Below are 26,655 nucleotides of genomic sequence, written 5' to 3'. Positions count from 1 at the left end.
ATGTATATATTTTGATTGAAGCAACTTTTTTTATTGAAGCAACTTTTTTTTTTTGATTGAATAATAAAGACACAAATCTACCTCCATATGGCTCCGCCGAGGGGATACAATTTTTGACTGGGGTAACTACATTGGCATGACACCGACCGGCGTACCATATTCAATGGATGACGATCTTGACGAAAAGTATTGCCTAAGTAGCCTGATTTAGAATTCCCCTCAAGAATGATAGGAAACAAAACACCCTCATTGTCAACTTATTAATTTTATTGCTGACACTGTGTTTCGGGGTCATCAACATGTGCCCCCTTGCCCCAAAAGTCAAACTCTGCCGATGATAATGATTCCATTTTTTTCATTCTCTTTTGTGTTTTTTCATTGCAAGCAAAATAAATGAATATATTACTACCAAAGCATTTGTAATTGCAATCCTTTTCTGGGAGAAATTGAGCATTATCTGACAGAATAGCAGGGGTGCCTGTACTTTTGGCCAGCAGTGTATACCCAATATTCCAGTATTCCCAAAAATGGCTTCATTCCTGTTGCTCTACAACTTTCTTACATGATTTTATATTACTCACAATATCTTTTTCTCATAATGCAAATTCCTTTCGCAACCATACGATGAGCTATTCATTTCTATACGCTAGAGTCATTTCCCCCCCCATGATTAGTATAGACATTCATTTCCACTGACAAGCACGTTTCACAGTATAATTACCATAGTTTTACGAGAAACAGATTGTGCCATGGCTTGCGGGGGCACAGAGATTAGAATACAGTCAGGTTTTATTCACGCATAAACAAATCAATTATGTGAAGAAATATCAACGTTTGGAGAGTGAATCAAGCAGGTTACTGCAACTTGAGGTTGTTATACTGTATGTGCTGAAATCAGAGTGGCTGACTCATGACTAGAAATGCCTCTAATCCCATAGGCGGAGTTTGACTTTTGGGGCGGGGGGGCACAACATGTTGATGACCCTGAAACGCAGTGTCTGCAATAAAATTAACTTACAAGAATATTTATAATAATAAGTTGGCAATGAGCGTTTTTTTTTGTTTCCCATCATTCTTGAGGGGAATTCTAAATTTTTGCTTAGGCAATACTTTTCGCCAAGATCGTCATCAATTGAATATGGTACGCCCGCCGGTGTCGTGCCTATGTAGTTACCCCAGGCAAAAATTGTACCCCCTGGGCGGAGCCATATGGAGGTAGAATTGTGTCTTTATTATTCAATCAAAAAAAGTTGCTTCAATCAAAATATATATTTTCAATCAAAAAAAAGTCTCGTCAATTAAAAAAAAAAAGTGTTTGAATGCAGAAATTAAATTTGAAATAAAAAAAAATATGCATGTGAAAGCAATTTTTTGTTTTGTTTAGTTTTTTGATTGAAGCAACTTTTTTTGATTGAAGTAATGTTGATTTGTGTTAAAATAAGTCGCTTAAAAAAATCTGCATTTTCAAAAAGAAAAATCTATCAAAAAAAGAAAAAAATCCATCATAGAAAACGTTTTGGAAATTCAAATAAATATTGGAGATTGAAAATTTTGCATTTCAACACTTAATTTTTCATTGAAAAAGTTTGATTGAAGCAATCCTTTTGGTGTTTGGGCCATATTATGGGTAGGACATTTGTTTCTAAATCATGAGTTCAAATCAAGTTTTGAATTTATTTTATCCTTTGCCTGGCATCTCAAAAGACGTCTTATTTTCGCAGTCGCTCTTTTGGGCGGCGCTACAGCGCCCTCTTTTGACCAGCCGCCACATTCATTAAAGCGGCCTCTGTGTTTTCAAATTGGTTCCAAAAAAAAAAAAAAAAAAAAAAAAAAAACTTTATCAGTTAGCAACGCTTTTTTTAAACTCATTGGCTGCTAATGACAGCGACAGATGAACCAAAGTTGTTTAAAAATTTTTAAAAATGTTTTTACATTGAGCACAATGTAACTTTGTCAATTTACCACTTAACTCAAACTGAGGAAACTGCTGTAGATCCTTTCTACTCTTCGAGCAGCTTTAATATAATTTCATATTAACATCAACAATTTCCTATTAACATTGATCAAACGATTGCTGCCACACCTCCCAGTCCAAATGGATGGGACGTCTATCACCGTCAATGGCAATTTACAGTTATTTAATTATTTTTACTACTGTAAATTGTACATAGAACAAAAACTGCAGTATACTGGATGTTTATGAGAGCAACATACTGTAGCTATGAGTCGGTCCACTTTTTTTTTCCCGTCTCAAGCCAATCTGATTTTGACCGCCAACGACCGCTAACAAACAATTGGCATCAGGTGTTGTCACGTGAAGGCGGAGCCTACAGGTATAAAAGGCCCTCATCAAACAGTTGCCAGTCAGAAACAACGGCAGCTGTCCCAGAACAGACACTTTGGTTTCTCTACTTTTCTTGAGCGCTTAACCATGAGTTGGACGGTGAAGACTTTGATTCTGCCCCTGGTTCTTCTCTGCTTGTGGCGGCAAACGCAAGCCTGCACCTGCCCCCCGGTGCACCCGCAGGAGGCCTTTTGTAAGGCAGATGTTGGTCAGTCTTAATTTTTTTCCTCTCTAAATGTATTCTAATGCTACCAATTAGATTTGGAGTGTGAATTCATGTTTAGTTTGACTTTTTAAAGTCTAGTGACTGCAATTTCACCAGTGCGGAAACCTCTTTGTGTAAAGGCAAGCATGGAGATTCAAATAAGATTTTCTGTTAGTTTCCTTCTTGGTATTGGACACAATTTTATCTTGCTGACAATCACTTAATTTATAGATACAACTAGATTTCGTGGCAAATTTGCTTAAGTAGGGCAGCAAGTACTCATATTTTGACAAAATGGCTGGCCAGGTAACTCGGAGGCCTGTTAAAAATCCGAGTAGACTTGTGTGCAGGTGTTACTCATTACATCAATTAAGACTGTTGTCCCTTTTTAGAACCTTTTTTCCCAGATAAATGTCCTTTTGGCAATTTATTTAGGTCCACTGACATTTTGGGGGAGTGTTTTTTAACACTAGAAAACCCAGCAGAGGCACTCGGCCTTTCCCGAGACAAATACTCCTAATATTCCCAAGCAATGGCCGATTTGGCCTCTCCGTAAAATACCAGAAGTGCTTTTGAACTAGCAAGTCGTTGTCCGACAGACGGCAACCAGTCATATGTAAAAACCACTAGACGTACATTGTGTTGGTTTGCGGCCCAAACGTTTGTGTCAGTTCAAGTCAATATCTACATTTAATTATATTTATTTGACGTTTGACGCTTTTTACTTCTAAACCACTTCTCCTATACGCCACACAACAGGAAAAAATGGCCCAAATGTGTATTGTTTTGAAGGGAAAGTCTTAGAACTGCAATTTGAACGTAAAGCAGGAATTTGTATAGTTTAGATGGACTGAATCAGGGGCATGGAGCATTAATTGTAGTCATTGTGTCTGAAGTTAATGTATGTGTAATGGTTGCATTTCCATATGAACAGCTGTTGTCTGTCGGACAACAACTTGCCAATTCTAAAGCACTTGGGTCATTTTGGCCACCTCTGGGTTTTCTGGGGGAGAGGCCATATCTGCCATTGCTGTGGACTAGGAGTACCAGAATTCTCTGGGACTTGTAGTACTAATCCAACAAAATTTATTTTTGTGTGCTCTGAATTGCCTGAAACATTCAAACTAATTTTCTTTGCAGTTCTCAGGGCAGTAGTTGGAGAGGTGAAGGCTGACGTTAAAGGAGCTGCCCCTGTCATGTATCGCATCCAACACATTGCGGTAAATTATTCATAAGATTTCTGTGTATGGAAAATCAAACTCATCTAACTTTTGAAAATTTCAGACCCTCAAGGGTTTGGAAAAGAAATTCGGTGCCATCTACACTGCCGTCAGCTCTGCAGCATGTGGAGTCACTCTGACCAAGGACGTAGAGTATTTATTTATGGGTATGAAACTAGTTTTCCACTGCAGAAATGACTATTGACAGCACCTGGGTATTTGACTTGAGCGTTGCTTGCGCTCCTTGCAGGCAGAGTGCTCGGTGACGGCAAGCTATACATCTCCCTGTGCGACTTTTTCCAGCCGTGGGCAGCCTTGAGCGCCACTCAGAAGAACCTGTTGCAGCGTTACTACATGGGCTGTGATTGCAAGGTAGGAACCGTAAGGCTGTATAATTTTCTAGCATCATGCCAACGTGTTTGAATTCCTGCCTTCAGATCCAGCTCTGCTACACGATTCATTGTGGCATTAGCGACCCGAAAGCGTGCTGGTGGACGGACTTTCATCCCTTGATGATGATGAGCAAAGGCAACCAGGCCCGAAACTTTGCTTGCCTCAAGAGAAGCGATGGCTCTTGCGTCTGGCAGCAAGGGGCCGTGGTGTTCAGGGACTCCACAGACGACAATGACGACGACGACGACGACGACAATGAATGAACAAAAAAATAAAATTACAGCAGTAAACCTCAAGTATTGGCACTCTTTTTATGACTATCTACAGTAAACGGGCTATAATCTTGCATTGATCCGATTTGTGACTGATCAACTGGTATACCCTTTCAATCTTATCCATAAAGTATTTAAGTAAAAGTACATACAGGCGCAAAAACAAAGTACTTTAAAATTTACAAGTGTTTTCTCCAGATGCAAAAAAATACACTACAGTTAATGTTTGGGGTCACTTGGCAATTTAGTTAAATGGAAATGACAAACTAATTTGAACTATACATTGTAGCAAATGAGTATTCTAGTATGGGACGCAGTTTGTAAATGCGCACATGCTAAAATTTTTCTCACATTTAGCACCATGTGGTGTGAATTTGGTCTTTTGCACACTTACAGTAGTTTGGCAACTTCAATTTTTGGACTTAAATCCAGAACTAAATATATTGTAAAACTTCTAAATATTTTACATTTTATATCCTAAATTTATGTACTTGTGTTAGCTAGCTCTGGTAAATTAGCCTAGTTGAGAATCCAATGCTAATAAAAGTCACAATACACTTACCGAAGTGGACCATAAAGTAGAAGCTGCTATTGCTGTGGGAAATTTAGTTTGTTGTCGGAATGGCTCTGCGGATAGTGTCGGCTAAATTGGACTTGCCCGACATATTTTGTTTCAGCATCAGCACACCGTGGCCGACTGAGGGGGGGGGGATCTTTGCAGTTGAGAAGTCAACATTGCTGTCCAGTCCAACAGAGACCCCTCGTGGCTATTCATAGTAACTTTACTGGGCTCATGTAGGTACTTAAAAGTGACACGAAAAACTCTCTACGGTTTCTCCTAACTGTATAGACCCTACCCACCGTCACAAAATCACGTGATCGGTGTATGGTTCCGCCCCCTTGTCCGTCATTTTGTGTCTATTGTCAATGGTCTCAATTGATCGAGCAATTTATAATGCATTTCATGGAAGACCCGGTGCTTTCGGATGCCGTAAACTCACTTGATGCGTTGCATAAAAGGTGTTATGTGGAAAAGCTTCAGTTTATCCATTCGCCAGATCCATATTTGATGCCTAAATCGATGTTTTTCGACCCGCTGTCTCTGCTAGCTACCCTGATATTTACAACTATCTTGTCCACACAAAATCAGCCTATTCTCACGAAAGTTTGAAAAACTTTAAGAGCTTGGAGGCTTATAAATACTTCGTTGCTGGTTGGGTGAAACAGGTCCTCGTCCACGAAAATTCGGCAGGAATCTATCTTGTGCTTGGAAAGGTGAGTTACGAAATTTTCAATTTAAAATCTTTTGTTCTTGCTAACATCCACTGTCAAGTCTAATGTATTTCATGTCGTTTGTCAATGGAGTTAGGGCTTTTAATGTTTAGCGATAGCACTCTCACTACATACATACGTGTATGTTGTCGGCGATTAGCCTAGCAATGATCTTAATTGTGGTTGTCAGCCCAAAACTCTCTAAATATATATTAAATGCATCTTCCCAGATATAAAATGACTACTACATAATCTGTGGTAATCGTTTGGAGCCCAGTTTTCTCGTCGAATTGCAGCAGCCCATCTCGCTCTTTTTGTTTGGGACGTTTTTTGTTAATGTTTAGTTAACTTGTCTAGCGTGCTAAGCTAACGTTGTTGCTAATGCTATTTTGTGTACTTTTTTTTGTAGTTTTACGACGGTCTAAAGAAGACGATGGTTTGAGGCCATTCTATTAATAAATCAGATAAAAAAGGAAGAAGGTTGATTATCAAGGCGTCGTTCACCAGCTGTCTAGCTTGGGAAAAAGTAGACGCTTCGGAGTGAGGACCCAGCCTATACGCAAACTATGCAGCTGCTTAGGGCCCCTGATCACTAGGGGGCCCCCAATCTGGCAATTGTTTATTTTATATTCTATTTTGTTTACTACAGTTTGCTTTATTTGACTTTTGTGAGTTTTGTTAATTGATTACAAGCTTCAAAAATTAAAGTTCTTCCTTAACTTCTTTCTTTCCTCTTTTAAAAAAAGGTTTGGCGCTATCTACTAGGGTTGTTCCGATCATGTTTTTTTGCTCCCGATCCGATCCCGATCGTTTTAGTTTGAGTATCTGCCGATCCCGATATTTCCCGATTCGATTGCTTTTTTTTTGCTCCCGCTTCAATTCCAATCATTCCCGATCATTTTTCCCGATCATATACATTTTGGCAATGCATTAAGAAAAAAATGAATAAAACTCGGACGAATATATACATTCAACATACAGTACATAAGTACTGTATTTGTTTATTATGACAATAAATCCTCAAGATGGCATTTACATTATTAACATTCTTTCTGTGAGAGGGATCCAAGGATAGAAATACTTGTGTTCTTAAAGGATAAATGTGACTTTGTATATTGTGACTAAATATTGCCATCTAGTGTATTTGTTGAGCTTTCAGTAAATGTAACTGTAGCCATTTAACTGTTCTGCCCAAATGCATGATGGGAAGTGCAACCATGACTGTGCGTAGTGGCACCAATTGATATACCTTCTCTGCGTTGGCAAGTAACATAGGGTGTTAAGGAAAAGATCAACCACTACCATTCTTCCCCACATTGCTTCCCACGATAATTCTAATTGTTGAGAGAGGGAGTTTAAGGCTTTAGCCAATTAAAAAGAGGCTCCAAAGACTGCCCAAATTCTCTCGACTCATTTTTTACGCTGCCTTTTAGCTCTATATACAGGTACAACGGCGCCATTATAGATTGAACGCGACAATGCGTGAGTGGGTCGTGCAGCGCATGCGTTAATTGCATTAAATATTTTAACGTGATTAATTGAAAAAAAAAATTAATTACCGCCATTTATGCGATAAATTTGATAGCCCTATTTTAAGCCAAAACTAAAGACTCTGGATGAATGTAAGACATATTGTCTGTAACGTTAAATACAATTAGAAAATGATTTAATTAAAAAATAGACATATATTAAAAAAAGGCATGTCCGATATTTTTTTGCCGATTCCGATACTTTGAAAATGACGTGATGCCGATCGATCGGGACATCTTTACTATCTACTGTAAGTACTGACAATCATTTGGGGTGAGAAGTTTGAAGTATGCAGTGCAACAAAATCTGATTAATATACAAAATATGGACGTATGGGTTTCACAGTACAATGTGACGAAATGGTGGGTCAAAAGTAGGAGTGGGAACCTCAGGGCACCTCACGATACGAGGCTCACGATAACGATTATCTCACGATATCCCGATATAGCGATTATCGATATATTGGTCAGAAATTGGATACATGATATTCTACGATACAACTGTTGAAACGGAAAAAAAAGATATTTCAAAATAGAAAAAATACTGTTTAAGTCATTTATTAAACAGTGACACCTTTTCTGTGCAACATTGCTGTAAAATATAAATCTACTGCAAATTGTGCACCTACATAGAGAGAGGAAACAAACCACAACCACGGATATCTGTTGGAGAGATCATGATGAATGGCACCCTTGATTTCCTTTAAGTTTTAAATCTTAAAAAAAAAACATCAGTGCTGTAGGTGTCATCAATTGAGCTTGGAGAGGGGCAATGATAAAATTGGTGGGTGTTTTCTTCGTATATGACCTTTGTTGCGTTGGTTTGAGCATTTCCACCATCTGCTTCAGCATTTGAGATGTCAGACTTGGTCAGTCACATTCTTCCTCACCTTAAAAATAACAAAATAAAACAAAAAAATCCGGTGTGCACCTCGTCACCAGCTCCCAGTGGACCTTATTTTTGTTAGACAGTTTTTGCCTACAGCAAAGTTCTTGTTCACCTTACTTCCTTTCTTGTTGGTGTAAAATCTAAAGTGTTGTGTCCCCATGTGTGATTTGTAGCAATATTTTTCTCATTTTTTCTTCACCGTTCTCACAAAGCTTTTTTATTTTTCAACCCACTTGGAGCTTCCTCTCTTCTTCTCTAGACGACTTGTGCGCACTTTACCTTCACCACCACTCCCGAGCGCCCCTAGTGGACCGCCAAGGAATTGCTCAACAAACACTGAGCAGTTTACAGCAGGGGTCCCCAACCTTTTTTGCACCACGGACCGGTGTTATTTGGGTCTTTTTTTTTCACGGACCGGTGTTCTGACAAATTTTGCAACCCATCAAAAATTGCAACGATGCGGTTCTGCGCATGCGCGTAACGTTAAACATAGCCGCAAAATGCGCAAATGCAGCGCTTCCAAAGTAAACACTACAAACTTTCTTGAAAGAAAGGAATATTAACTTAGGTTGGATCATGGAAGGACTTGTAGAAAAGTTCTCCTCAGATTCATCCTGCCATGTAAGCTTCACACAACAGCTGAACACCGCTCTCACCATTAGCGACTTCGCCTTGTCGTTAAACATTCATTAAGAAGCCCGCTTCACAAAGATACGATGTTAGAAATTGGAGCAAGGTTTTCAACGCTCTTGTCGCGATGTCAGGATATTCCAGGAGGACTTTAATCCAGAACCTCGGTAGAGTTGTTGTCTCAAATGTACGTTTAATAAGGTCGCCGTCATTTGCGATCTCTCTGTTTATTCACAACCGGGTGACGAATCCACTCCTTCGCAATTCGTTGGTCTTTGAGGTTGTAGGCTCGTCAGGTGCCCTTTTCGCCGTAAAAATATCCTTTTCGCCGTAAAAATATTTCCAAAGACGTCTGTTTTCCTGTTATCTTCGCTCGTGTGGGGGCTAATTATTTCCGGGAACAAATGTGCTGCGCCGCGGCCTAGTAATACGCTATTATCAAGGACAAGCGCACATAGATATATTATATACACAAACAAGATGTACTGCTAGCAGTCTAATCAATGGACTTCTATGACAACATTGTAATCCATCCCGTAGTATTATATCTAGAGCAGACATATTGGTGTGTTAAGGAGGGGGACAGGGTTAATTCGGCCAGAATGCGGTCGTTATTAAATTATTTTTTTCTTTGTGGCCCGGTCGCAAATGCGCCACGGACCGGTACCGGTCCGCGGCCCGGCAGATGGGGACCCCTGGTTTACAGCATCCATCCTCCATTGTATGGCCAATATGTTAAATGAAAGTATCGATACTTGGCGGGAGCATATCGATAAACAATCGGGTTGCAAAATATCACGATATATCGCTGTATCGAGATATTGTCACACTTTTAGTCAAAAGTATGGCCCCTTTGCATTATTTTGCTTAGGGCCCCCAAATGGCCTGGGCCGGCCCTGTAGAGCAGGGGTCCCCAACCTATTCCACAAAGGCCCACTGTGGGTGCAGGATTTCATTCCTACCAAACAAGATGACAACACTTTTTCCCCAATCTGGTGTTTTACAAGTGCAATCAGTTGACTGCAGTCAGGTGTGGCTTGTTTTAACAGAAGCCTCATTGGTTCAACTGTCTCTGCTGGATCGGCTGGAACAAAAACCAGGACCCACAGTGGGCCTTGAGGACTGGGTTGGAGACCCCTGCTGTAGAGGACACCATATATTATGATAATTTTAGTGGGTGTGTGACCACAGGTGAAAATTGTTAGGCCCTTTAGGAATGGTCCAACTCTGCTCCTATAAAAAAAAAAATAAAAAAAAAGGTTGTTGCCCACCTAATACTAAAGCAACTTTCACACGAACCAGCGCTTGTCTCTCTGTTTGAATAATCATCAGTGCTTTTTGAGATAAACTATGAGGTGGATGATGAAGGTCTTGGTTCTGCCACTGCTGCTGCTGTGCTTGTGGCCTCTACAAAATGGAGCGCAAGCCTGCAAGTGCTCCCCGAAGCACCCGCAAGAACATTTTTGCCAATCGGACATCGGTAAGTTGAACCGTAGACCAATTGGGTGAGATTTAATCTTCCTATGTTGACAATGACTGATGCTCAATCCATTGTTTGCCAGTAGTAGACGTTAAAGCTGCAGTGTGAAGTAATTTCTTCACATGCCAAATAGGGTCACAAGTAAAGTAATTAAACATTGTCCACCAAATAAAGCATGAAAAAATAATTTATATGTTGTATATTTGACAAAATAATCGCGTTTCCGAAGTTCGAGCCTGAAAGGGGACGAACCCGGAAGTGATACGTCACACCGGGAACAGCGTTGGCAGCTCCATACATACGGCCGCCATACATAGCCCTTCAAACAATGATTCAAACAGCGATATAAGCGATAGACCGAGCACAAGGGAGGAGATCCAAGTTTTTGAAGAGTTGGAGGAAGAAGAGGAGCTTGGAATTTTATGTTGGATCTAACATGTATTAGCCAGACGCTAATCAGAACGCAAACAGTGTGCCTAGACTACCTGACATGGAATAGATACAAGACCCATCGAGATTACAACATTGGTAAGATATAGGCTGTTATTAATTTTATGATTTGAAGATGCAGGCATTTGCGCATAATGTTATGTTTTTGTCTATCTGATGACATTGTTAAAAAAAATAATAATCAGACTTCATGTTCATTTTGGCAGATCCGGCAGCTCTCGTGCATATAAAATAATAATATAAAAACGTTGGGGGGAAAGAAGGAGATGAGTCTTCGATGGCTTTCTCGACTTTATTGTGGCAACAATAAGAAAACAAAATAATAGCGGACTGCCGCCACATTCGACCGCGAAGTTTTGCTTCTCGCCGATCTCCTCCTCGCCTCCCACTCCAGCGTCTCTTAAAGGGATTGTGCATAGTGTCTTTTTTAGGGCTGTCAAAATTATCGCGTTAACGCGCGGTAATTAATTTTTTTAAATTAATCATGTTAAAATATTTGACGCAATTAACGCACATTTCCCGCTCAGAAAGTATACTGCCTTTTGTTAAGTTTTACAGCAAGGCTTTTTGCGCTGTCCAACAGCGAACTCTTGTGGTCGCTTTGCGACATGGTTTATTATTTTCTTTACTTTCTTCATTATGGCTGCACGACGTCTCGGGCTGATAATGTTGTGCTTATATGATCCTTGGACAAGATTTGTCCGTAAGTATGGTTGTTGTAAAGAATGTGCATATTATGTTAGTAAGTGAAATGTTATATTTTTTGTATGAGACGCTTTTTGTTTATGTTTAGTGAACCTGTATAGCGTGCTAAGCTAACGTTGTTGCTAATGCAATGCTTGTGTACTTTTATTTTGTAGTTTTACGACGGTCTAAAGAGGACAATGGTTTGAGGCCATTTTATTAATAAATCAGATGAAAAAGGAAGAAGTCTAATTATTAAGGCGTCGTTCACTAGCTGTCTAGCTTTGGAAAAAGTAGACGCTTCGGAGTGAGGACAGCATTGACAGATTTAAATGACAGTAGAGTGAAATGCCCACTACAGTCCTTATGTACCGTATGTTGAATGTATATATCCATCTTGTGTCTTATCTTTCCATTCCAACAATTTATTTTACAGAATATATATATAATTTACAGAAAAATATGGCATATTTTATAGATGGTTTGAATTGCGATTAATTACGATTAATTAATTTTTTAAAATTTTTAATCGTTTGACAGCCCTAGTCCTTTTATGAGCTTTTTGTTTACAAATGTATCGAACACACGACGCGCTGACAACCTTGTCTCTTTATTAACACATGGAGGAGTTCTTATGGAAAAGTTAGAACACAGCTCGGCACAGCTCTCGGCAGGAATTGGCGTCTAATGGCGTGAGGAAATGTAGTTTTTTCACACAAGTGAACAGATTACAAAGCACCACTTCAGTGTTGTCCCGAGACTACATTTCCCATGATTCACTGCGTGACCTGCGCGCTCGCTGATTCCCTGCGAGATTGACTCAATGGCTACGCTAAACCAACACGTTATTTTTCAGCTGTCACCTGTCAGCGGCTCTCATAAAACGCAAGCTAGAAGCCTATCATGCGATCACCGTGAACGCTGAACCGTCCATAAGCAATGCAATGCTTGAAACATGAAGGTGGAAATACATAATACAAATACAAATACAAATAAATGTGCACAAACTAACCGGCGGTGTGTGTCTCTTACAGCAACGTGACCGTGAATTACCGCGACGCAGACCCGTTTATATGCACATCCACACCCGTTTCCCGATTGACAGTGGATTAACCCTTTCGGACATGATCGTAGATGACGCACAATTTAAACACACTTAACCTAGCGAACGCAACAACAACTATGATCGGGGATTTCCACGAGTTAACTTTCGGCTAATGTCGCTAGCTTATACTGTTCAATTCCACAACAGTAGGCAGCTATGCTTTGACAAAGTCATCAGTCATCTATCCAAAAATCACACTTACTTTTTGGCAAATCCTTGATCATAAGCAGACCGGTTAAGGAAGCAGGCATCTGAACGAAAGATGTCCATTTACATGCCCTGCTATCCTTTGGCCACTCATACAACTTTTCGTTTGAGCGAGAACAAAACATCGCCACACACCGCTGTGGCATCTTACCGAGAAGCAATGCAACAAACAATACTGTTCTATAGTGGACTTCCCTCGCATGTCTAGGTGTGACGTAATTTCCGAAGATTGCCGAAGAAAAGCATTTTCGTTGTCAAGGGCGTTGCTATGGGTTAAACAAAGAATCTGGAAGGGTTGCGTAAAAAAAAAAAATCAAAATATGCTTATAATTGTTTAGCCATTGATATTATTCAAAAACATGGTTGGCCAACCTTACTTCAAAGTTCCCCTTTAAGAATCGCCAGTGAGTAAATTTCAAAACTGCTGTTAATTCAGTTACTTGATAGCCTTTTATGAAACTATCCCGTCTTTCCAGTTATCAAGGCAAAGGTTACTCATGTGACAGTTGATGTGGCCAGACGTCTCAAGTACCACATTTTAATAAGCGAGGTAAATGCTTTTATTAGAGCTCTGCATGTATGACCATACAACAAGTCAAATATTTTTTTTCCTTCTCCCCCACAGACCTTAAAGAACCCCATAAGAAGGTATTTTCACGCAATCCACACTTTACCGAGCACTGCAGCATGTGGAGTCATTCTGACCAAAGGCACTGAGTATCTATTTATGGGTAAAGAAGAAATTTTCCTCCTCTTGCAATTTTAATTTTTTATGCCTAAAATGAGATGGCAATTGTCAATTTTTTTCCTTTTACAGCCAACATTCAACGTGATGGCGGACTCTACATCTTCTCGTGTGACTTCTTTGAGCCGTGGGAAGCCTTGAGTGCCACGCAAAAGAACTTGTTGCGACGTTACAAATTGGGTTGTGACTGCAAGGTAGAAACAAAGGATTCATTTGCTTAGAATGCGATTGTAGCCACAATAGAACAAGCTTTTAGCTTTCCGGCGTCATGCTACCATGTACTTTTTAGGGCTGTCAAACGATTATTTGTAATCAAGTTAATCACACCTTAAAATCAATTGTAATTAATCGCAATTCAAACTATCTCTAAAATGTGCCGTATTTTTCTGTGAATTATTGTTGGAATGGAAAGATAAGACACAAGACGGATATATACATTCAACATACTATACATAAGTATTGTATTTGTCCACAAGATGGCATTAACATTCTTTCTGTTAAAAGGATCCACAGATAGAAAGACTTGTATGGAGATAGATTAGTGCCAAAAGAGCTGAGGTTGTACAATGAAAATTATCCCTGTAAAATGACCAATTTTAACTAAAAAAACCCACTTGTATTTCCAAATTTTGCGTTGTAAAATAAACATGAAAAAAAACTGGAAGGAATAAATTGTTCTACAAGTTGTTTTTTTCTGTTTGCAAGTATTTTTGTTGTTGTTGTTCTACAGGTGTTTTTTCTTCACTACAGTTTAAAAATTACCAATTACAAGTGCACATGTTTTGTCACACTGTAGTCAAGTTTTATGAAAAAAAGATACTCGTAACCTAGTTTTAAAAGTTAAAAAAATACCTGTAAAATGACTCATTTTAACTTGTAAAACAAAAACAACTTGTATTTCCAAATTGTGCATTGTGAAATAGACATGAAAAAACACAATATAAAAAAAAAAAATCTACAAGTGTTTTTTTTTTTTTTTTCCCATTTACAAGTGATTTTTTTGTTCTACGGGTGTTTTTTCTTTGCTACAGGTTAAAAACCAACCAATTACAACCTCACGAGTTTTGTCTCCCCCTTGTCGCGTTTTCAGAGACAAAAGTCACTTGTAACCACAGACGAAAAAAACTACTTGTACATCAAAATAATCTGTTGTGCAACACAAACACAAAAATATCATTCCAAGTCGTGGTCAAAAAAAGACGTTAACACAATCTAGTGACTAGTTCTTCACGACCAGGTGTGAGCAAGCATTGCAATACCAAAAATAGCGGAAAAAACACATTTTAAACAGTATGGAGTTTGCATGAGAAATCATTTAGTAGTCTCTTGCGCCACCTGCATGGTTAGGGGTGTAAATTAGGGTTGGGAATTTCTGGCATGAAGCCGATTCGGTATGTACCTAGATACACAGGTTATGATTCGATTAAAAAAACGATACATTTTTAAGGCCGAGTGATTCGATACGGTTCGATACAGAGTGAAAACGATAAGATAGTAAACATTTGTTGTGCGTGTTCGTACAGTATTTTAAACATATACAAAAAGATTAAATTAACAAAATTTCATACCAATGTTATGTTTAAAATAAAGCTTACTATATGACCGTCATTTTGTTGGATGGGATTGATAATAAAATATAACGCCAGTGACAGACAACAATAAAGTGCAGGCATTTAATTACTGTATTTCCTGGTAAGTAGTTTAAGTGAAAACTTTCAACATAAACATCTTACAAGCAAAAAATGTTAATTATATGCAGCAGCTCCAGAAAAAAAAGAATTAAACCTGCTAGTGTTATCATAAATAATAAATTATGCTTTACCACTTGTATAACTGGGGGAACAAAAACATGACATTTTAGACGGACAGGTCTATAATCATTACTTTAACCTTATACACAGCAAAGTCATTCACTTATGCCTGTGCTTCCAAATTTTTTTATTCCTCATCACAGTCTATATCTTTTATGAAGGGCAGATTTTTCTTGAAGATCATCTGATCCACATGTTCATGTTTAAGTACACTGCGTTTCGTGGAAACAATATGCTGCCCTTTCCACCATTGTAGTTGGTTGATTTTTAGGGTTAAAAACTCACGATCGCTGTACCACTTCAGACTAGCTCTGTCCCATGCGAACAGATCTGGCTGCCTTCATCACTTCGAAGTCCGACTTTTGTTTTCCTGGGTGTGTTGAAAATCAATCGCTGCACGTCGCTGGTGTGGTGCACAAACTGTCCATTGTTTTGGCATGTTGCTTCGTTGCCGCTAGGCCCACTACTAGTTTCGTTTTGGGCTGTGAAGAAAACGCCACGGAGCGTGCATTACAGTGGTTTTGTTAGCTCTCGCGTTGTTATGACACGCCAGTGACGATCGGGTAATGATGGCGACTACTTGCGGTTCTGCCGAAATGAATGGGAAGTTGAGGCAACCACGACGGCGGTCACAATCTAAGTGCGCTGTGTGGTGAATGACTCAAGCGCAGCATGTGAGGTAAAAGCTAAATTATTATCATATTAAGCAATGCATTGAACTAGGCATTAGAAGCCGATTCTTGTGCTCGCGATAGCCGAATTCTATCTCTACTATCGGTTCATTGAATATTTAATGGCTAATTACTGTCGAATGGTAACTTCACTATCGATACAGCTGTATCTCTCCCCTTTAAAACCGGATATCCGGTCGTATCGGTTTATCGTTCTCAAGCTTAGTGTAAATACACTCTATATCCGTCTCACATGTTATTTGACCATGGTTGAAAGGATTGATACGAAAATCACGAAAATCGCAATAAAATACGTCAGGTGTACAATAATTCCAAATTTATAAATTATAATGGTAGTCAATGGTTACATATTTTGTAATTTCGAGACACGTGCATTCAAGTTCTTTGGCTACTTATTGCAAAGGTTTAGAAATGACGGCAAAGTTGCATTTGGAACATCTGCCGGTTTTAAGAACCTAGGAAATATTTAACATTTGGAGGTTTTTTTTCTTTCTATGCTTTCTCTTTGATGTAAAAACAAAAACCATCAAAAAATTACATCTAATGTAATATTCGGCACAAGGGTTAAAGAAAAAACACCCGAAGAACTATTCACTAGATTGTGCTCTTAACGTCTTTTTTTATTTAATTTTTTTTACCACGACTTGGAATGATATTTTTGTTTTACAACAGATTATTTCGATGTACAAGTAGTTTTTTTCGTCTGTGGTTACAAGTGACTTTTGTCTCTGAAAACGCGACAAGGGGGAGACAAAACTCGCGAGGTTGTAATTGGTGGTTTTTAACCTGTAGCAAAGAAAAAAACACCCGTAGAACAAAAAAAAAAATCCCTTGCAAATGAAAACACTTGTAGAATTTTTTTTACATTGTTTTTTCATGTTTATTTCACAACGCAAAATTTGGAAATACAAGTTTTGCTTTACAAGTTAAAATGAGTCATTTTACAGGTATTTTTTTATTTTAAATTGGGCTACGAGTATCTTTTTTGGCTCATAAAACTCGACAAGAATGTGACAAAACTTGTGCACTTGTAATTGATAATTTTTAACCCGTAGTGAAGAAAAAACACCTGTAGAACAAAAAAAATACTTGCAAACAGAAAAAAAACTTGTAAAACAATTTATTCCTTCGAGTTTTTTTTTAATGTTTATTTTACAACGCAAAATTTGAAATACAAGTGTTTTTTAGTTAAAATTGATCATTTTACAGGGATAATTTTCATTTTACAACCTCACTTCTTTCGGCACTATTCTATCTCCATGGACTTGTAGTTCTTAAAAGATGTACAAGTACAAGTTATAATAATTTTATATTAAAACCCCTCTTAATGTTTTCGTTTTAATAAAATTAGTAAAATTTTCAATCAAAAAATAAACTACCGTATTGGCCCGAATATGAGACTGCCCTGATTATAAGACGACCCCTCTTTTTCAAGACTCAATTACTTTTTGAACATCAAATTAATTTTCATACTGAAAATAATTACAGTACATCTGAAACAAATGATTGTAACAACATGTTTGAGAGAAAAAGCATGTTATTTTGCCTCATTCAAATCTTAATACAGTGCCTTGCAAAAGTATTCGGCCCCCTTGAATCTTGCAACCTTTCGCCACATTTCAGGCTTCAAACATAAAGATATGAAATTTAATTTTTTGGGTCAAGAATCAACAACAAGTGGGACACAATCGTGAAGTGGAACAACATTTATTGGATAATTGAAACTTTTTTTAACAAATAAAAAACTGAAAAGTGGGGCGTGCAATATTATTCGGCCCTTTTACTTTCAGTGCAGCAAACTCATTCCAGAAGTTCAGTGAGGATCTCTGAATGATCCAATGTTGTCCTAAATGACCGATGATGATAAATAGAATCCACCTGTGTGTAATCAAGTCTCTGTATACATGCACCTGCTCTGTGATAGTCTCAGGGTTCTTTTTAAAGTGCAGAGAGCATTATGAAAACCAAGGAACACACCAGGCAGGTCCGAGATACTGTTGTGGAGAAGTTTAAAGCCGGATTTGGATACAAAAAGATTTCCCAAGCTTTAAACATCTCAAGGAGCACTGTGCAAGCCATCATATTGAAATGGAAGGGAGCATCAGACCACTGCAAATCTACCAAGACCCGGCCGTTCTTCCAAACTTTCTTCTCAAACAAGGAGAAAACTGATCAGAGATGCAGCCAAGAGGCCCATGATCACTCTGGATGAACTGCAGAGATCTACAGCTGAGGTGGGAGAGTCTGTCCATAGGACAACAATCAGTCGTACACTGCACAAATCTGGCCTTTATGGAAGAGTGGCAAGAAGAAAGCCATTTCTCAAAGATATCCATAAAAAGTCTCGTTTAAAGTTTGCCACAAGCCACCTGGGAGACACACCAAACATGTGGAAGAAGGTGCTCTGGTCAGGTGAAACCAAAATTGAACTTTTTGGCCACAATGCAAAACGATATGTTTGGCGTAAAAGCAACACAGCTCATCACCCTGAACACACCATCCCCACTGTCAAACATGATGGTGGCAGCATCATGGTTTGGGCCTGCTTTTCTTCAGCAGGGACAGGGAAGATGGTTAAAATTGACGGGAAGATGGATGCAGCCAAATACAGGAACATTCTGGAAGAAAACCTGTTGGTATCTGCACAAGACCTGAGACTGGGACGGAGATTTATCTTCCAACAGGACAATGACCCAAAAAATAAAGCCAAATCTACAATGGAATGGTTCAAAAATAAACGTATCCAGGTGTTAGAATGGCCAAGTCAAAGTCCAGACCTGAATCCAATGGAGAATCTGTGGAAAGAGCTGACGACTGCTGTTCACAAACACTCTCCATCCAACCTCACTGAGCTCGAGCTGTTTTGCGAGGAAGAATGGGCAAGAATGTCAGTCTCTCGATGTGCAAAACTGATAGAAACATACCCCAAGTGACTTGCAGCTGTAATTGGAGCAAAAGGTGGCGCTACAAAGTATTAACGCAAGGGGGCCGAATAATATTGCACGCCCCACTTTTCAGTTTTTTATTTGTTAAAAAAGTTTCAATTATCCAATCAATTTTGTTCCACTTCACGATTGTGTCCCACTTGTTGTTGATTCTTGACAAAAAATTAAAATTTTATATCTTTATGTTTGAAGCCTGGAATGTGGCGAAAGGTTGCAAGGTTCAAGGGGGTCGAATACTTTTGCAAGGCACTGTACGTAAGGTAGTAATTGTAATACACCACAAGGAGTTTTAAATTACTTGGAAATCAAGCCAATGAGTGTTTTGTCCCTCTACTGATGCCGTAGTTACTTCATGATCATTTAAGTGCTGGCTTCACAACGTAGATCTCTGGTAGTTTGTATATTGTGACTAAATATTGCCATCCAGTGTATTTGTTGAGCTAAACGAAATGTTTGAACAGTTTGATCAAAGTCTGTGCAAGTTTTATGTTTAGTTTGCATAACTATTTTGATTAGGAGTGCCTGGTTATCTTTGCATTGTTGTTTAACAGTGTGAGAATAGGGCCTCATTAATACAGATTGAAGCGCTTTTCTTTTTCTGAACATTTTTTTTTTTTTTTTTGAGGGATAGCATTATTATTTTTGTTGTGAAGGAGATGGTGAAGCTTATGCCAATGAACGCCTGTGTCCTCTCCTTTCTCTGCCACTTAGCGCTCAATGTGCAAAAAACAGCGTCATTGTGATTGAGGCAATGCATGAGCGGGTCATTCCGCGCATGTCAAATATTTTAACGTGATTAATTAAAAAAATTACCGCCCGTTAACGCGATAAATTTAACACTAATACTTTTGCCTACAGATCAAGAGATGTGACTCCTTTCCGTGCGGCCCGAGCAGCCCAAAAGAGTGCTTGTGGTCAGACTTTCTGTTGCAGACATCCCATGGCGAGCAGGCCCGAAACTTCGCTTGCAAAAAGGGAAAAGACGGTTCTTGTGCTTGGTACAGAGGCCTAAATGTGATAAACTCTGAATAAAACCAAATGAGGATTAAAAAGTGTGTTTATTTAAATGTTAAACGAAATAGGATTTCTCCTGTCGCAATCCTATTCTTGTGTTGCGTCATGAAGTTGTAGGCAGTAAAGTAGAGGTGTCCAATGTGCGGCCCGCGGTGTTGTCAATAATGAAAATATTTCAATGAACAATTTTTGTGACTATGATCAGCTAAAAATGTCTTGGGAGACTAAAACATAACGAGCCAGATGAAAATTGGCCGTAGTTTGTCTTAAGTTAGCAATGTGTAACATTTTCTTATCGTACAGTGGTATGGAAAAGTGTCAACCTTTTGGAATTTCTCATTTCGGCATAAAATCATCAAATGTGATCTGATCTTTATCAAAATCACACAGATGAAAAAACTGCTTTAACTAAAATCGCACATGTTTCCATACTTAATGAGGCAAACAATGACAGATGGGGGGGGGGGTAAGTGAAATAAAATTCAAGAAAAATACTAGTGCTGTCAAAATTATGACGTTAACGGGCTGTAATTAATTTTTAAAATTATGTTAAAATATTTGATGCAATTAATGCACATGCCCCGCACAAACAGATTAAAATAACAGCACAGTGCCATTGGCCACTTGTTACTTGTGGTTTTTGGGGTTTTGTCGCCCTCTGCTGGCACTTGGGTGTGACTGATTTTATAGGGTTCAGCACCCATGAGCATTGTGTAAGTAATTATTGACATCAACAATGGCGGGCTACTAGTTTATTTTTTTTGATTGAAAATTTTACAAATGTTATTAAAACGAAAACATTAGGAGGAGTTTTAATATAAAACTTGTCCTAACATTTCTTTTAAGAACTACAAGCCTTTCTATCCATGGATCGCTTTAACAGAATGTTAATAATGTTAATGCCATCTTGTTGATTTAATGTTATAATAAACAAATACAGTACTTATGTACAGAATGTTGAATGTGTATATCCGTCTTGTCTTATTTTTTAATTCCAACAATAATTTACTAAAAAATCTGGCATATTTTACAGATGGTTTGAATTGCGATTAAATACGATTAATGAATTTTTAAGCTGTGATTAACTCAAAAATTTTAATCGTTTGACAGCCCTAAATAGCTTTTACATGCAGTTTTTTGTTTCAAATTTTTGCATTCAAACTTTAAAAAAAATTTTTTTTTGTTCTATTCATTTTTGTTTTTTGGTCAAATTGTTTGGCATATTGTCCTCATGAGTTAATGTTGCTAATCAATTTGAGTTCATTATTATTCATTGGTTTTATTTTTCAGTATCAAATGGTCAAAAAATTAACTTTGAGTTTATTTTTCAGTTTGAGTCTATGCTTAGCACTTTTACTTGAGTAATATTATTTAGAAGTAACGCTACTCTTACTTGAGCAAAATTTTTTGGCTACTCTACCCACTTCTTAAGGTTACTGCAGTTCAAAATTCAAAGTTTCAAAATCATTTGTGATGTATCCTGACAATCATAGTGGGTGCGTCACAACAGGTGAAAATGGTTAGGTACTTTAGGGGCGGTCCAGCTCTGGTGCTATAAAAAAAAAAGCCATCGCCAACCTAATACTAAAGCAACTTTCACCGGAGCCAGAACTTGTCTCTCTGTTTGAATTATCATCAGTGTCTTTTGAGATCAACCATGAGCTGGATGATGAAGGTCTTGGTTCTGCCACTGGTGCTGCTGTGCTTGTGGCAGCTACAAGAAGGAGCACAAGCCTGCAGATGCGCTCCGAAGCACCCGCAAGAACATTTTTGCCGATCGGACGTCGGTAAGTTGAACCGTAGACCTATCGGGTGAGATTTAATCCTCCTATGTTGGCAATAATGGATGCTTAATCCATTGTTTTTCACTAGTAGACGTTAAGAATTGCCAGTGAGTAAATTCGAAACCTGCTGTTAATTCAGTTAGTTGATAGCCTTTTATGAAACTATCCCGTCTTTCCAGTCATCAGGGCTAAGGTTGGTCGAGTGACAGTCGATAATGTGAGCAGACGTCTCAAGTATGACATTCAACTAACGGAGGTACTGTAAATGCTTTCATTAGAGCTCTGCATGTATGACTATTCAAGTTTTTTTTTCTTCTTCCCCCCGCAGACTTTAAAGGGCCCTAAACTGCTTTTTCACGCCATCTACACACCAAATAGCCTTGCAGCATGTGGAGTCCTTCTGAACGAAGACCGTGGCACTGAGTATCTTTTTATGGGTAAAGTGGGGGGGGGGGGGGGGGGGGGGATTTCTCCTATTTCAATTTTAATTTTTTTGTGTTGTCAAAAACTTCATAACCTATTGACATGACGCAGGAAACGGGGCTGATTCGTAGGGGGCCTATTTTCAAATATTTACAAAACCAAAGCTGCTACCAACCTAAAACCAAAACAGGCACCTACCTTAGGCATATGAGTCTCCATGAGCAGCAGCATCAAAAAAATTCAAAGTCTTTGCCTTATAAAATACTGATTATTTTCTATATAAGTATAACACAAGTTAAAATGGCTATAAAAGTCTCAGATTTTACACTAGATGCACAAAAATCACCAAATGCAGAGATAATCATCTATATTTTCAGGATCAATAGCAATATATAACTTATAAGTTATTGACCAAATTAGCAACCTTTTTCAACAGTTAATAAACTTCAGAAACTTAAAGAAAACATGCAGAATTAATTATAAATAATACGTAAATAGATTATTAATAAATTCTATATACAATCACAATTTATTATAGAATAGAATAGCCCTTTATTATCATTATACCACTATATACTAGGGCTGTCAAACGATTAAATTTTTTAAATTGAGTTAATTACAGCTTAAAAATTAATTGTAATTAATCGCAATTCAAACCATCTATAAAATATGCCATATTTTTCTGAAGACTGATATATACATTCAACATACGGTACATAAGTACTGTATTTATTATAACAATAAATCAACAAGATGGCATTAACATTATTAACATTCTCTTCAAGCGATCCATGGATAGAAAGACTTGTAGTTCTTAAGAGATAAATGTTAGTACAAGTTAGAGAAATGTTATATTAAAACCCCTCCTAATGTTTTCGTTTTATTAAAATTTTCAATCAAAAAATAAACGAGTAGCTCGCCATAGTTGATGTCAATAATTACACCATGCTCTTTCATTTGTGCTTAAACCCATAAAATCATTTGAACACAAACGCCAGCAGAGGGCGCCAAAGAACAACTAACAAGCGGACATTACACTGCTGTAATTTTAATCTCTGAGCGGGGCATGTGCGTTAATTGCGTCAAATATTTTAACGTGATTAAAAAAATTAATACCCGCCCATTAATGCGATAAGTTTGACAGCCCTGCTATGTACTGTTAGCGAATGAGGCTAGCGGCGGCCATATGTAAACGGAGCTTTTCTGGCAAAAATTCTTGTGAACAAATGCTTAAATCCCCGAATTCTTCATAGATATGGATGTAAAACGGTATCGATTCTTGGTTAAAAGCAACAAAACCGTGTAGTTAGCGTTTATTTTACGTATATTGGCAATGTGCAATGCTACTATGTTAGTGAATGAGGCTAGCGGCCGCCATATATAAACAGAACTTTTCTGACGAAAATTCTTGTGAATAAATGTGTAAATCCCCGAATTCAGATTTGGACGTAAAACTGTCTCGATTCTTGGTTAAAGCAATGAAACCGTGCAATTAGCGTTTATTTTACGTATATTGACAATGTACAATGTTACTATGTTAGTGAATGAGACTAGCGGCCGCCATATGTAAACAGATGTTACTATGTTAGTGAATGAGACTAGCGGCCGCCATATGTAAACAGAACTTTTCTGGCGAAAATTCTTGTGAATAAATGTTTAAATCCCCGAATTCTTCAGATTTGGACGTAAAACAGTCTCAATTCTTGGTTAAAGCAATGAAACCGTGCAATTAGCATTTATTTTACATATATTGACAATGTACAATGCTACTATGTTAGTGAATGAGGCTAGCGGCCGCCATATGTAAACAGAACTTTTCTGGCGAAAATTCTTGTGTCTAAATGTTTAAATCCCCGAATTCTTCAGATTTGGACGTAAAACAGTCTCGATTCTTGGTTAAAGCAACAAAACTGTGCACTTAACGTTTATTTAAGTATTGACGAATGACGAAGTACAATGCTACGATGTTAGCGAATGAGGCTAGCGGGCGCCTGGCGTAGAAGCTTTTCTGGTGAAAATCTTTCTGAATAAATGCTTGAATCCTCGAATTCTACATCGATATGGATGTAAAACAGTCTTGATTCTTGGTTAAAAGCAAAGATACCGTGCAGATGGCATTTATTTTGCGTAAATATTGCCAACTATGAAGCTAGTCAGTTCCATGTGTAAACAGAGAAGAAAATTCCTGCGGATAAATGCTTCAATCACGCATGCATGGTACGAAAAATATAATATTTACCTTGAATCCTCGAACAAATCACTCCTGAGACAATCCTTCCGGTTTGTATGCGTAGTTAAATCCAATCGTAAGTAAATCGGACATGAGCGTGTGCCGTCTTCGGCTATTACTAAATGAAGCTCGGCCCCCTCTGATGAGGCGTCGCGCAAAGAATGACGAGGTGTCAGGTCAATAGCTTTTTGAAGTCTATGGTGATATTTAAAATGAGATGGCAGTTGTCATTGTTTTTTTTTTTTTTTTTTTTTTTTTTTTACAGCCACACTTGATCATGATGGCACACTCCACATCTCCTCGTGTGACTTCCTTGAGCCATGGGAGGCCTTGAGTGCCACGCAAAAGAACTTGTTGCAACATTACCAAATGGGCTGTGACTGCAAGGTAGAAACAAAGGATGCATTTGCTTGGAATGCAATTGTAGCCACAATAGAAAAAGCTTTCCAGCGTCATGCCAACATATACTTTTGCCAACAGATCAAGAGATGCTACTCCTTCCCGTGCGGCTCGAGCGGCCCAAAACAGTGCTGGTGGGTAGATTTTCTTCTGGTGCGGGAAACCCATGGCGAGCAGGCCCAAAACTTCGCTTGCATCAAGGGAAAAAACGGTTCTTGTGCCTGGTACAGAGGCCAAAAAGAGATTCATTAACTCTGAATAAAACTCAAAATGAGAAAGAAAAGGTGTTGTTTTTTTTCTCTGTGGAGTTATTGCTACTTGCATAAACAGTGGGGCAAATAAGTATTTAGTCAACCACTAATTGTGCAAGTTCTCCCACTTGAAAATATTAGAGAGGCCTGTAATTGTCAACATGGGTAAACCTCAACCATGAGAGACAATGTGGGTGGAAAAAAAAATCACATTGTTTTCATTTTTAAAGAAATTAGTGTGGAAAATAAGTATTTTGGTCACCTACAAGCAAGATTTCTGGGTGTCAAAGAGGTCTAACTTCTAACGAGGCTGTATTAATGACACCTGTTTTAACTCATTATCGATATAAAAGACACCTGTCCACGACCTCAGTCAGTCACACTCCAAACTCCACTATGGCCAAGACCAAAGAGCTGTCGAAGGACACCAGAGACAAAATTGTAGACCTGCACCAGGCTGGGAAGAATCAATCTGCAATAGGTAAAACGCTTGGTGTAAAGAAATCAACTGTGGGAGCAATTATTAGAAAATGGAAGACATACAAGATCACTGATAAGCTCCCTCGATCTGGGGCTCCATGCAAGATCTCACCCCGTGGCGTTAAAATGATAACAAGATCGGTGAGCAAAAATCCCAGAACCACACGGGGGACCTAGTGAATGACCTACAGAGAGCTGGGACCACAGTAACAAAGGCTACTATCAGTAACACAATGCGCCGCCAGGGACTCAAATCCTGCACTGCTAGACGTGTCCCCCTGCTGACGCCAGTACACGTCCAGGCCCGTCTACAGTTTGCTAGAGAGCATTTGGATGATCCAGAAGAGGAATGGGAGAATGTGTTATGGTCAGATGAAACCAAAATAGAACTTTTTATTAGAAACACAGGTTCTTGTGTTTGGAGGGGAAAGAATACTCAATTGCATCTGAAGAACACCATACCAACTGTGAAGCATGGGGGTGGAAACATCATGCTTTGGGGCTGGTTTTCTGCAAAGGGACCAGGACGACTGATCCGTGTAAAGGAAAGAATGAATGTGGCCATGTATCGAGAGATTTTAAGTGAAAATCTCCTTCCATCAGCAAGGGCGTTGAAGATGAGACGTGGGTGGGTCTTTCAGCATGACAATGATCCCAAACACACAGCCAGGACAACAAAGCAGTGGCTTCGTAAGAAGCATTTCAAGGTCCTGGAATGGCCTAGCCAGTCTCCAGATCTCAACCCCATAGAAAATCTGCGGAGGGAGTTGAAAGTCCGTGTTGCCCAACGACAGCCCCAAAACATCAGTACTCTAGAGGAGATCTGCATGGAGGAATGGGCCAAAATACCAGCAACAGTGTGTGAAAAGCTTGTGAAGCGTTACAGAAAACGTTTGGCCTCTATTATTGCCGACAAAGGGTACAAAATAAAGTATTGAAATGAACTTTTGGTATTGACCAAATACGTATTTTCCACCATGATTTGCACATAAATTATTTAAAAATCAAACAATGTGATACCCCCCATTCTGTCTCTCATGGTTGAGGTTTACCCATGTTGACAATTACAGGCCTCTCTAATATTTTCAAGTGGGAGAACTTGCACAATTAGTGGTTGACTAAATACTTATTTGGCCTACTGTACTTAATTGAAAATAATGCAATGTTTTCCTGCTGAGTGTGTATTGTCATGTTACAGATT

At 38.6% G+C, this 26,655-nt stretch overlaps 3 protein-coding genes across 4 annotated transcripts; all 3 read left to right on the top strand.

Annotated features, from left to right (window-relative positions):
* Positions 1 to 2,359: 2,359 nt before the first annotated feature.
* On the top strand, positions 2,360 to 4,458 carry LOC130904699 (metalloproteinase inhibitor 2-like). The gene is made up of 5 exons (XM_057817642.1): positions 2,360 to 2,552; positions 3,690 to 3,769; positions 3,834 to 3,936; positions 4,020 to 4,141; positions 4,207 to 4,458. The coding sequence occupies exons 1-5, from the start codon at positions 2,432 to 2,434 to the stop codon at positions 4,423 to 4,425; spliced, it is 645 nt and encodes a 214-aa protein (XP_057673625.1). The 5' UTR covers positions 2,360 to 2,431; the 3' UTR covers positions 4,426 to 4,458.
* Positions 4,459 to 9,878: 5,420 nt separating this feature from the next.
* Positions 9,879 to 19,912, top strand: LOC130904701 (metalloproteinase inhibitor 2-like). 2 transcript variants are annotated; one of them, XM_057817645.1, is made up of 5 exons: positions 9,879 to 10,234; positions 13,157 to 13,230; positions 13,306 to 13,411; positions 13,498 to 13,619; positions 19,732 to 19,912. In XM_057817645.1, exons 1-5 carry the CDS (start codon positions 10,105 to 10,107, stop codon positions 19,903 to 19,905), a joined length of 606 nt encoding a protein of 201 aa, XP_057673628.1. In that variant the 5' UTR covers positions 9,879 to 10,104; the 3' UTR covers positions 19,906 to 19,912. The 2 variants fall into 2 exon arrangements, with proteins under 2 accessions (XP_057673628.1, XP_057673629.1); XM_057817646.1 differs by lacking the exon at positions 9,879 to 10,234 and adding an exon at positions 10,254 to 11,387.
* Positions 19,913 to 21,464: 1,552 nt separating this feature from the next.
* LOC130904700 (metalloproteinase inhibitor 2-like) lies at positions 21,465 to 24,997 on the top strand. The gene is made up of 5 exons (XM_057817643.1): positions 21,465 to 21,674; positions 21,851 to 21,927; positions 22,000 to 22,108; positions 24,590 to 24,711; positions 24,805 to 24,997. The coding sequence occupies exons 1-5, from the start codon at positions 21,545 to 21,547 to the stop codon at positions 24,973 to 24,975; spliced, it is 609 nt and encodes a 202-aa protein (XP_057673626.1). The 5' UTR covers positions 21,465 to 21,544; the 3' UTR covers positions 24,976 to 24,997.
* The last annotated feature ends 1,658 nt before the right edge of the window (positions 24,998 to 26,655 follow it).

Source organism: Corythoichthys intestinalis, chromosome 16 (assembly GCF_030265065.1).
Source record: "Corythoichthys intestinalis isolate RoL2023-P3 chromosome 16, ASM3026506v1, whole genome shotgun sequence".
Classification (NCBI taxonomy): Eukaryota; Metazoa; Chordata; class Actinopteri; order Syngnathiformes; family Syngnathidae; genus Corythoichthys; species Corythoichthys intestinalis.
This window is presented reverse-complemented; position numbering and strand designations above follow the sequence as displayed.